Source organism: Mercenaria mercenaria, chromosome 17, assembly GCF_021730395.1.
Source record: "Mercenaria mercenaria strain notata chromosome 17, MADL_Memer_1, whole genome shotgun sequence".
Lineage (NCBI taxonomy): Eukaryota > Metazoa > Mollusca > Bivalvia > Venerida > Veneridae > Mercenaria > Mercenaria mercenaria.
The window spans coordinates 23,688,621-23,702,213 of NC_069377.1; the positions used below are offsets into that span (position 1 = coordinate 23,688,621).

A 13,593-nucleotide genomic window follows, 5' to 3' on the forward strand; every position below is an offset into this window, starting at 1 on the left:
TTTCAGACACAGTGTCGTTTATCAAATAGTCACGGGGAACAAACGCCCCGCCCGAGGATCGAACTCACGACACCGCGATCCGTAGACCAATGCTCTACCTACTGAGCTAAGCGGGCGGGCACCAATTGCTTCATACGAAACAAAATAGGTGTCATATTCATTGAGCAATTTGTTTTAAAAGTAGAAGGAAAAAGTGGAAGCAGTGCCATGTGTAATTCTTACAATATAGTTTGCACACTTCATTTAGAAGATATTTGCCATTTCTATGAAAACAGTTCGTTATTACTTTTATGTGATCAACTTCCCTGTTTGTCAAACAGTATATTTCCTTGATAAGGTCAACTTTGAACAATAACAATAACAATTATCGAAACGATCAAGAACTTACTTTGAAGATCATTCCGAATTTATGGATATATCCAAACTGTAGAATGTAAAATGTTTATGATCTTTGTCTTTTTTTATCCGGAATTCAATGTTTATATCAGTATACTGACACTTGTTTCGTAAAGTAATATACATGTTTTACATGCTGTTCAATTTTCATGTTAAACAACTCTTTCTTTCTATGATTTGGTGTTGTTTGATTTTTGTTTCTCAAAACGTAATTTTAAGCCTTAAGCCTGTTCTTCTGTTGGAAATTGGTCCCTTTTGTAAATGGGTTCCCTTTAGAAACATGTATTTTAATATTTTCTGAATCAACAGTATTTTTCTGCTTTTTTCTCTCAGTATATTTCTGGTGTTATCTTGTAATTTACTTTTTTGCGGTTTTGGTCGTTAGCATACTATATTTATTTTCGTCATTTGGGTGGTGTTCAACAAAATAACATTCAATGACCTTACACTCGTTCGACGGTTCAAACAGATTGCTATAAACACACATATACATGTTCAATTTGCAAAGAAACAAATATCACAATGTAGTATTTATTAATAGGGCCGGATTTTCTGCAAGATATTGAGAGTAACACTTTAGTGACATACCAGTGCCAAATTTAAAAAGATACCTTTAACTGTTTTTGAGAAAATTCATGTAATACCAACGGAAACATTGTTCAACATCAGATAGCCTAAGAATAGAATATACAAGTCATGTAGTACTGGTAAGCATAACAAAAATTATTGCGCACTGTTGCACTATTGTGACTGTGAGTTACGATTTAGAGCTTATTACATGAATCACAACAAAGTAAACGTGATAAACATCAATGTAAAAACATCACGTATCTGCAGGTCTAAAGACATTACTGTTTTGTACTTTTAAAAGGAAATGATAATGTACATTTTGTAAGATTTATTCTTTAAAACTCAGTGATTATGTCAATATTACACAATACCGTAAATTGAGATACAGGTCAATCCACAGTACACAGTCGGCGCTCATTTATGACCGATTTCACCGTCATTTGAACATTTGCAAAGATGTTTTCTTTGTATGTAACTAAATAAATCGTACGATTCAGACTTTTCATCACAAGACAATCGGTTTCGATACTGGGAGTAAAATGATAAAGTTGTAATTTTATCACAAATTTTAAGATTGACTCATTAGAGCATATACATAGTAGCTGGTCACTAAAAATAAAATCCCCTTTTCCATAGTAGTAAAATAGAGTAGTAAATTAGACTATTAGCTCGACTATTCAAAGAATAGGTAGAGCTATTGAACTCACCCATGCGTTGGCGTCGGCGTCTGCGTCGGCGTCCCCGTCCCGATTTGGTTAAGTTTTTGTGTGTCAGCTGGTATCTCAGTTACCACTTGTGGGAACGGATTGAAACTTCACACACTTATTCACTGTAATAAACTGTCTTACATTGCAAAAGTTCCACAACCCTGTTTTGCTTTCTTACAAAATTATGCCCCTTTATCGAAATCTTTGGTTAAGGTTTTATATGTAAGCTGGTATCTCAGTACCCACTAAAGGGAATGGATTGAAACTGATATGAATTGTACAGGTTCCATAACCCTGTTTTGCAATTTTACAAAATTATAACCCTTTTTCGACTTTGATATTAATTCAATTAACAAGACTGTTGAATAGTCGAGCATTGTTGTTTACCTTGACAAAAGTCAATCACGTTTACGGAAAATACCTTATCACAAAATGGCAATATCCAGTGTATTCATCCTCACCTTGAATATTGTTTAACCACATTATCATATTAAGCTTCAATGTCATTCAATATCTTACGATCGATCGAAGGTGTAGAATATAATTTAAATCATTTGTACTAGATAAATGTGTACATTACATGTCACAAACAATAAAAACGCTATAATAAATCTTGGATCATGCTAATATATGGAATGCCTCAGCTGTCCTCGTGGTTTTTAATTTGTGAAATATATTTATAGTCTTGCTATGTAGATGTGAAATAATGACTTTTTAGGCAAATGTGTTCTATCCATTTACTAATTTGTTATGCACATTTTTTTTCAAGTTCTTAAGTAAATATAACATTTTTGTTTCTTGTTTAATTTGTGATGTAAATACAAGGGCTTGTTTAGTCTTTCTCGTGGCAATGTACATTAAATAACTGTTGGATATAGATACAATCATTTATTTTGAAGGGTAGGGGGAGCTATAAGAAATCTGTTCTAAGTGAGGCAGGAGAAGGCTGTTTCGAGGTTGACTGGGAGAGCTATTAAATGATGTTATTTTTGGAGTGTCTATGAAAACTGTCTAGCGAGGTGCTTGAGGTCTGTTTTCTGCTGTGGACCGGTAAGCAGGGGGTTAGGGGCTTTGCACTGATTGTCGTTACGAAATGTTCGTCCATACTAGCTAATGCATGCATACATGTCCAGGAACATTGTTGGTACGTGAACATCCAAAACAAAAAGAAGAAGTCAAGTAAGAATGCAAGACTTTTCAAGGGCTATTGCGAAGGCTAAGGCACTGTGCTGATTTGTGCTCACATGTATGGATGACTTTACTTGCTAATGCAGGCAATCATGTCCGTCAAATATCGAACGTTAATTTTTATGAAAACGCCAATACAATACCGATTTGAGGTTTAGAATGAAGATGCTTTGGACACTTGGAACCTGGGGTGACTGTTAGGACATTGAATAGAGTGGCTTCCGTGACTGATTTTAATCCACGTCTATGTTTGATTGTATTTGCTTATGCACAAATACGTCTATAACACTTTGTTCCTTCATACAATTTAACGGCGTTGGCAAATTGTTAAGTATTAATAAATATTCAATAATTTACATCACCATTCGCTAAATGCACACAACAAAAATTGTTTCTCCCTAAAAACTATGAATGTTCTTTGCCCATTGTTGTATCGACATAAATTAATAAATATGCATTACAGATCAATATATGCACTGAAAACATTGTTATATCTACACATCAAATTGAAAGTCACCATATAGAGGCGTTCCATATTACGGTTAACGTAGTATCATTTATGTCGTTGAAACCATGGAATGTAGACATCAGTTTTATGGGATATTGCTGTTTTCATCAATGGTTCTCATTACAGGTAAGTGTGATGTGTTTCCGATTGCTTCTAATACATAGTTAATGTTAAACTTTAGGTACGTATGTAGCTTTCCTTTAAATGAATTATTTGATATGTTTTCAGATGTATATTCACTCACAGTAAGTGTTTACCAGAGCGCTGATAAAGCAGTTTTAAACTTGGGTGACAACTCGTTTACACTCTCATGTACATACACAATAGGTTCGCTGGAAAAGTTGTTTTCTATTGAGCTGATGAGGAAGCGGGAGTCAGATTCAGATTTTACAACAATAATATATTTCCATAACTCTTCGGGTGATCTTAATGTAACTTATACAGACTTTACTGGAATCGAGAAAAGTAGCAACAAAACCAACGGAGAGTAGTAAAACTGCAACACTCGTGTTCAACAGAATAGAGTTTGATGATAAAGCTACATATAAATGGAAGGCGATATACAGTGACGGAACAAATAAGAATGCCGAGAAAACTTTTACTGTAGTAAAGTAGACTGCTCACAGTCCTTACATTTGCCAGTGATAGTCTCTTCTCATATTTTATGTTTAATTACTTCCCTTCATAGTTACCTTTTCCTGCTGCCGAATGTAATAACACAGCCAGATATTCAACAGGGAGCAATCTATAAATGAAAGATCTCTGACGAGGAAATACAAATATATAAAAAAATCTTACTATCAGAATAATAGTAGCTAGTCTACTGTTAAAGGTATTTAAGTATTCAAGTGTTTACTGTTTCAAGTTGTTCTATTCGAGATTTATCATACTGTTATAATGCTTAGCGTTACGTTTTGAGAAAAAAAATCAAACAACACCAAATCATAGAAAAAAAGAGTCAATTGTTTCACATGAAAATTGAACAGCCTGTAAAACATGTATATTATTCTACGAACAAGAGTCAGTATACTGATATAAAAATTGAATTCCGGAAAAGGACTGCTAAAAGGGGCCCCTTTTCCGGACAGTTAAACGCCTTTAAAAACTCACCATTTTCAAAGAACTGTTACATATTTTGATGCATTTACAATAGCGTACGAGTGTTAAAATTTCACATAACTAGGTGGGACACAGTTTTCAGCAATTGTTTATCCATCTCCTGGCTGTTGTATTTTAGCGAACGAAATGGCCTGAAGCAGAAAGACCTCCAAGAAACATTCCTGTAAAATTATATTGAATTCAGAGTGGTAGATTCTCATATCTTTTCAAATTATTCATCAGAACGACAAAAGTAGAAAAGACGCGATCTTCTTTAATTTAGTTGTCTGACAAAATATGAAAATATTAACAAAATCGTACAATATGCTTAAGTAAAAGCTTATGAGCTTTATCGATTGATAGCAAAAATTAATTGATCATGGAAAGTTTTTACCGTGAACAGAAAAACTGAAATGGGGTTTGCAAAGATAAAAACGGTAGTTTCTGTAAACGTCGGAATCTTTGTTGCAAATTTTACTTGGAAATGTTAGTTTAAAGAAATAATTTTTAAAATGGAGTCTGTTAAACTAAATTCGTTTGTGGTGCATTTTCTGTGTTAACAGCAAGGAGTTTTTGTAAATAAGAACACGGTAAGTATCGTTATCGTTTGCCATCACATTTATTGTAATTTAAGTATTTCGCCGGATATAAACGGAAGCTGCTTGGTAAAATGAAAGTAAACGTAGGCATTTCCTGCCTGATGATGTCTACCCACATAATATATTAAGCGATCTCATCACGTGTCTCAGCTACCTGTTCATGGTTTTATTGCCTTATGATCAACCACATATTTTTATTGTTTTTATTGCCTAAAAACAGATCTTCAAGACAAAGTAGTCTCACAAAAAGTGAAGTGCTAAAAATGCTGAAGAAACATATTATATGTTGTTATTTTTGCATAGAAAATATTAGCGGAAGCTTTTAGTATCTTCTAACTATTAAGATTGTTTTGGAAGACAGAAGCAAGTATCTTGCGCGCAGCTATTGTCATAGTTTAATCATAGTAAACACTTAAGTTGATGTTTACAACCAAATATGTATATCAGTGTATTTACGTAGTGCTCAGGCACCAAGGTATCAACCTTTCGCAAGTCAGCTTTGTTATTTCCAGGAATGGAAGCATTAGATTCCTGGTTCAAACTTCACAACTATATAGTCTTTAAGTACCGTGCAGCGACCGTTCAAATCTCCCCAAAGTTGGACTCAGTGTTGTAATAAGTTCTGGTCCCTTGGATCATTGAGCTTTTATATAATGCCATTTAATGCATGATATAGCCATAGAACTGCAGATAAATGAAATAACATACTAATCAACTAATACTAGTTCTGTAGCATTCAACTGTCATTGAAAAGTTGCATAACCTGACACGTACATGCTATTCATATGAAAGACATTTATCATCAAATGAAAGACATTTATCAACAAAATGTTAAGATTGAAGTTATTTTTTAATGGTCATTGCTATGTATTTTATCTAGAGCGAAGGTAAATTTATTTACTTTCGTCTCACCATAAACATAAAGGACTATTTACACCAAATAGCAAGTGACTGCTCAGTGATAGATGAATTAGTCCAAAAAAGTTACATGTTGTTGATGAAATATTGCAAAATGAGTCATACAAGGATTTGACAATTATAGTTTTGATTGTATTAAGAAGAAACATGGACTACCTATATTCATTGAGTAAATGTCTACATACCCATGATTGCTCAACAGTAACTTTCATCGGAGCATTTGTCAAAGGGTGTTGTTTTTAAAAGCATTATTTTTTACGTGTAACATAACATGCTGATTTGATTTGATTTTTTTCATGATTATGAGTGTCATATGAAAAATTACAAATAAAATATAATATCTTATTGCATAAATTTGAATTAAAAGTCCATTACAGTCTCTTTATAACTTAATAGTAACAAAAAGATATCACAGACAAGAAACAATACTTTCAACATTGGGAATAAATCATTACGAGTTTTACAAATTTTGTGACATATATCCCAGGATTACCCATGAAAACTTTACAATTTGTTTCAAACAGGGTAATAAGAATAAAATGTTTAAACAAAAAAAAAAAAAAAAAAAAAACAACAACAAGAGGGCCAAGAAGGTCCTAGGCCGCTCACCTGAGAAACACCATAACAGTGTAAACATGTTTGACCTAGTGATTTTATGGAAAAGATATTCTGACCAATTATCATTAAAATAGGAGCAAAAAACAAGTATTTTCTTTGATTTGACCTAGTGACCTAGTTTTTGACCCCAGATGATCAATATTCGAACTTGACCTAGATTTCATCAAGGCTATCATTCTAACCAAATTTCACGAAGATTAATTGAAAAATACAGCCTGTATCGCATACACAAGGTTTTTCTTTGATTTGATCTAATTACCTAGTTTTTGACCCCAAACTACCCATATTCGAACTTGATCTAGATTTTATCATGGCAACCATTCTGACAAAATTTGATGAAAATCTAGTGTAAAATGCAGCCCCTATTGCATACACAAGGTTTTTCCTTAATTTGACCTAGTGACCTGGTTTTTGAACCCAGGTAACCCATATTCGAACATTATCTAGATATCATCAGGGCTATCATTTTTTCAAAATTTCACGAAGATCAGTAGAAAAGTACAGCCTCTATCGAATACACAAGGTTTTTCTTGGATTTAACCAAGTGACCTATTTGTTGACCCTAGATGACCCATATTCAAGTTCTACCTAGATTTCATCAAGGAAATCATTCTGACTTAATTTCAGGAAGATCAATTGAAAAATACAGCCTCTATCGCATACACAAGCACAAGGTTTTCCTTTGATTTGACCTAGTGACCTACTTTTTGACCCACTACCGCCTCGGTAGCCTAGTGGAAGAGCGTCCGTTTTGAGTGCGGGAGGTCGTGGGTTCGATCCCCGGCCGCGTCATACCAAAGACGTAAAAATTGGAACTAGTAGCTTCCTCGCTTGGCGCTCAGCATTAAAAGGATAGTGCTAGGACTGGTCAACCCGGTGTCAGTGTAATGTGACTGTGTGAGGTATCATGCCACGTGTCTACGGCGTGATGTTCCAGTGAGGCAGCACTATAAAGTTGGGCATTGTGCTCACTGCTACAAGTAGACACCGTCGTTTATATGACTGAAAAATTGTTGAAAAAGACGTTAAACCCGAACACACACACACACACACACACACACACGCACCAACACACACACACACACACACACGCACACACACTTTTTGACCCAAGATGACCCATATTCAAACTAGACCTTGATTTTTTCAAGGCAATCATTCTGACAAAATTTCATGACGATCAATTGAAAAATACAGCCTCTATCGCATACATAAGGTTTTTCTTTGATTTGACCATGTGACCTAGTTTTTGATCCAAGATGACCTATATTCAAACTAGACCTTGATTTTTTCAAGGCAATCATTCTGACAAAATTTCATGACGATCAATTGAAAAATACAGTCTCTATCACATACACAAGGTTTTCCTTTGATTTGACCTAGTGACCTACTTTTTGACCCCAGATGACCCATATTTGAACTTGACCTAGATTTCATCAAGGCCATCATTCTGACCAAAATTCATGAAGATTAATTAACTTCTATCCCATACACAAGGTTTTATTTTATTTGACCTAGTGACCTAGTTTTTGACCCCAGATGACCCATTTTCGAAGTCGGCCTAGATTTCATCAAGGCTATCATTCTGACCTAAATTTATGAAGATTAATTGAAAAATACAGCCTCTATCGCATACACAAGGTTTTTCTTTGATTTGACCTAGTAACCTAGTTTTTGACCCCGGATAACCCATTTTCAAACTCGGCCTAGATTTCATCAAGGTATTCATTCTGACTAAAATTCGTGCAGATTAATTGAAACATACAGTCTCTATCGCATACACAAGGTTTTTCTTTGATTTGACCTAGTGACCTAGTTTTTGACCCCAGATGACCCATTTTCGAACTTGGCCTAGATTTAATCCAGGTAATCATTCTGACCAAATTTCATGAAGATTAATTGAAAAAAAACAGCCTCTATCGCATACACATGCTAAATGTTGACGGACAGACAGATGACAGACGGATGCCGGACATCGAACGATCAGAAAAACTCACCTGAGCAGCTAAAAAAAAGAAAAAGAAACAAGAATTTAAACTTAATTTGTATTTATAGGAATATCAAAAGCGATGTAAGACCTTCTAGAGTTTTAAATTAAGTGTATTGCGACCGTTTCATCGCGGGATACTAAAAAGATAACCAGTGTACAACTTTGGTATTCTCCGTTCACCAATCATTAGCCGTCATTCCTATAGTACAAGCCCGTAGATTCAGGAAGTTAATAAACTTTACAATGAACTGACATGTCATATCAACAATTGGAGATTGTGGATTAACATTAGAAAATCATAACATGTCATGATGCGAACAATTATCTTTGTTTTTATAAGTGTTATTTTAGAATCAAGGGGATATGGGAAAATTGTTGGAGATTGTTCACCACAGGTAAATTTTAATTTCTTAGTCCAAAATATTAGACGTGTACATGTATGCTCATTTTACCTTCAGCTTTCATTGTTTTATTATTTTACATTTTGTTTTCAATTTGCATATTTTTTTCAATCTAAAATAACTAATAGACGTCAAAATGTAAAAATACGTTATGTCAGGTCTTAGTCAGGTCGTTTTTTAGTTCGATGCTATTTTTAGGACACATGTATACGTATTTCAAAAAAGGGGTTTATTTTCTCCATATGTCAACTTGAATATTATTCTTCTACATCTACATCTACAGTGTACTACCCAACAATTAATTCTGATTATAACTGGGAGGCGCTTGTCTGGGGCTAGCCTTACTCATTTGGCTTATCGGGATGACATATTTTATGATCTGATATTTTATCTCTACGGAGAGAGAGACAGCGACAGTCAAAAGTTATCACGCTGTCTCGAAATGTCCTATTATTTGAAACAAGTCTGGGACAGACATTCTTCTATATATGGCACCCTTGGCAAAAATCCCTAACATACAAAATTGAATGAGTACAACGATCTACAGCTCGATACGTATGTCACAACTATGGCGTAACAAGCAGTGTCACTCAAAAAGTTAAATGCATTAAGATCTCAACTGGCAATCTCTTGAACAACGTCATATCAAAAATTCCCTTATTATATTTTTAAAATGAAGTACATATATGATATTTGTTTGTTTTGAGTGAATATGGAATATATCTCACTGAAAAATGAGAAAATTTCAAATATTTTCACGAACGCGTAGAAAATTTTCTCACTTCGAGGTGCGATATATTCCATATTCACGAAAAACAAACAAATTTTCTTTTTATTTTATGCTTAATTACGTCGAGATGTGCATTTTGCAACACATTTAAATCTTAACGCGGGAAACAGACGCGCGTAAACAAAATAACGTCAGACGTGTTTGACGTTAGAAAGACGCACACAACATAAAGTTCCATTTTATTTTATTTTTTGCTGCATAACGTTATGAAATTCTCATTAAGTAAAATAATTTGAATCGAGAAATATACTATAAAAAACAAAGAGCGACTATAATTTCCATTCTGTTTTAAACAAATAATTTGAAATTCATACACAATTTACAAGTAGATCGGCATTTAGGCTACAGTAAGTGATATGCAGTGAGTGATATGGATTATATCTCACTGATAAAGCACAGTATTTAATCAGTTATCATAAAAGTCTTTGATCATAACCATCTCACACCTACAAGTAACCTGAACTACTTGATACCACAATCTGATACGCAATACCATTCCAACTCCTTTTTTCGAAGAACAATTCGTTTCTGGAATGGTCTCCCACTACATGTATACAGTCCAGCCCCAGCTTGATTCTATTCATGGAGGGGCTGGCAACTTTAACTTTCTAATCTATATCTATGTTTTTAATCATAGTGATTGTAGTTCTTTATAACTTTGCACCTAATGAGCGCACACATCTTTTAATAGTCTGTCCTGAAAAACGCCTCCTAGTTAATAGCAGTATTGATTGTTGAGCAGTACACTGTAGATGTAGATGTAGAAGAACAATATTTAAGCTGCCATAAGGAGAAAATAAATCCCTTTTTTAAATATGTATACATGTGTCCTAAAAATATATAGATAATGATGTCTTGTTAAAAGGATATGTTAGAAATGATTCTTAATGTATGTCTGTCTGAGCTGAGAAAATCAGGTTACTGATCATCATTACCATATTGAGGCTCTTGTAAAATTATCTGGTGTATATGACAAGTTATCTTGAGTGTACGACATATTATCTCGAGCATTTGACATCTTGTCTCAAGGGCATGACATCTTATTCTTGAAAATGCACAACATGTTATCTTGATAGCTTGACATCTTTAGTCTGTCTGACAGCATTCAACATTTTATTTCAATCACACATACAACATCTTATTTCAAGTGCACACATCAACTTACCTTGAGAGCACAACATCATATCTGCAGCTCACAACATCTTATTTAAATCGTACAATATTTTATCTCGAGTGCTAGGCATCTTTCCTCAAGCACATTACATATTATTTGATTGCTCAACATCTTTCTTCCATCGCCTGACATCTTATCTTAAGAGCATGACATCTAAAAATTTTTCGATTATTTCAAGTGCTCGACATCTTTTCTTAAGTATTCGACATCTTGCTTTGAATGCATGACATCATACCTAGATTGTATGACAACTTATTTTGATTGTAAATCATCTTATTGTAAGTGCTCGACATCCTATTTTAAATGCACAACATCGTTATTTCTAGTGCAGAAATTCTTACCATGAGTGCACAACATCTTGATAGCATGAAATTTTATCTTGAGCCCACAACATTTTATGTTCATACTAGTATGATAATTTAATCTAAAAAGAAAACTTATGTCCAAAACATATACCGCCATAGTTCAGGGATATAATTCTTTGTGAATAGATAAATAATAGCCAGTTTTAGTAACCTGACTTTTATTTGAAGGTTCCATTCAATCTAAACAAATGTTTCTATTTCACCTAAGCAGTTGTTTGCATGTACATGTACTGACAAATAATATGTCATCTCATGATCATTTCAAAGTACAAAAAATAAGTCATTTGCTTACTTATGTTATCGATTTGTGTTACATCATTTGATTTCACAGCATTATTGCATCACTTTCTATATATTTCATTCAGGGTCATACACCATTGCCGCATAGTAGTTGTTGAAAAATAGGTTTCATACTAATTCTATATGCAGTACCGTGCAATCAAAATGATATCTTTATAAGAGATATCATTTGAATACATATTTTTTGTGGAGAAATATATCTCCATTTGTATACCTTTTCTTTGTTCTTTTATGAATGAATGGAAGCTTAGATGGACAAATCAAGCAACTCTGTACACTGAGCTACAACTGTAAATACTGTATGTTAACAACTGTTATTCTACAGATTTCTACAGAAAAAAAAACTGGCTAAAGAAGAGATCTGCGTGCAAGATAGTTGTTAAATATGTGGCAAAGTAAAGTTTAGGGTATCAAAACACAGAAATATTTGATAAACGAACAACATCTTTAACAACAATGTACCTTACCATTACATGTTCTGCCTCACTGTTCCATACGATGGATACTTAAGATACTCTGAAAAAGTTGTCTCCCTTTAAAAACGAATGCCATTGTAAAGAAATAAATATAAACAATTGCGTAAATTTTACTACGTTTCACAACGTTATGTGAAATTTCAGCACGAGGACGTTATTGCAAATTCATCAAAATCAAACATAATTCGCAACAGTTCTTTGAAAATTAATGGTGAGGTTTAAAAGGAGTTGAACTGTCCCAAAGTGTGACTCCTTTATGCAGTCCTTTTTCAGGAATTCAATGGATAAAACAGTATACTGACACTTGTTTCGTAGAGTAATATACATGTTTTATATGCTGTTCAGTTTTCATGTTAAACAACCCTTTCTTTCTATGATTTGGTGTGTTGTTTGAAATGTTTTCTCATAATGTAAGAGTAAACATTAATATGTTAATCTTCTTGTCTTATATTTTGAAACTGATATAAATTGATGTTTCGCAATGAATCTGACACTATAAATGATTAGGCCAGTTTTCAAATGTGACCAGGCTGGACTGTGTATCAAACTGAAATGAAATTAAACAGAACGATAATTCTGCCATGAGCTGAACTAGTGGACTTTAAGTCTTTAAGTCATATGATAGCCATTCATTTTATCACGTATCTTCAATTATGTACTGTCATGCAATATATGGTACCCCTATGCATTATAGATTAACCTTGCAAACAGTTTATGGCAATAACACAATACTTTGATAGCACCAATAGGATTCTGACTAGTATGGATGTAGAGAATTTCTATTCATTCTGCAAAGTTAATACTTGTCAGGCTGGGTACATGTAGGTTAAGCGGCAGAGCTGTATAAAAAAAGTTTGTGCACTCAATATCTTACAAAAAGCTAAAAATGCAGTGTCATAACCCTAGACAATAGTGTTATGGTTTCAGTGATGCCTTTATTGCTGGTCACTATTCTCTTATGTCCTTAATTTGTTTTCTTTCAGGTGGACATGCCATGCACATTACATAAGCTGACTGGAAATGGTATGTAAGCCTTGAGTTTTTCATGTGAAACCTATTTACTGTCAAATCATTTAATTTTGTGGTCACAAGAGCACAAAAATTTGTGGTTTGTGTAAAACAGATATTTTCATATTGATATATTTGAATTTGTGTATTTCAGTTTTTATATAAATTAATGAGATCTATACTTTAACTTTGGCATTAAATTTCATGGTTTGACTCAGCCACTAAATCCATGAAATATTAGTGCCCCACAAACATAGATGATATCACAGTATATTATAATATCAATCTGTTGTTGGGCATTTAACTCAAAACAGACATTGGTATGAGGGAAAATGGATTTATGTTTTTAATTTTAATTTTTTTTAATTTCAACACCTAGATCTTGTGATGATATGTACTAAGTGAAATATATATATTTAAACATTATTATTATAATATAAGTTATTACTGTCCTTTCAAGCCTCTTTCACTGTTTTCTTTTTTTTTT

The 13,593-nt window shown here is 33.6% G+C and overlaps 1 protein-coding gene across 1 annotated transcript in view; it reads left to right on the plus strand.

Moving 5' to 3' along the window:
• The first annotated feature begins 8,783 nt into the window (after nt 1–8,783).
• Nucleotides 8,784–13,593, plus strand: part of LOC128549922 (uncharacterized) — a 33,214-nt gene continuing 28,404 nt past the window's right edge. Inside the window, exons 1-2 of the mRNA XM_053527704.1 lie at nt 8,784–8,987; nt 13,082–13,121. Of these exons, the coding sequence (XP_053383679.1) occupies nt 8,901–8,987; nt 13,082–13,121 (127 nt within the window). The 5' untranslated portion in view covers nt 8,784–8,900. The remainder of the gene's footprint in view (nt 8,988–13,081; nt 13,122–13,593) is intronic.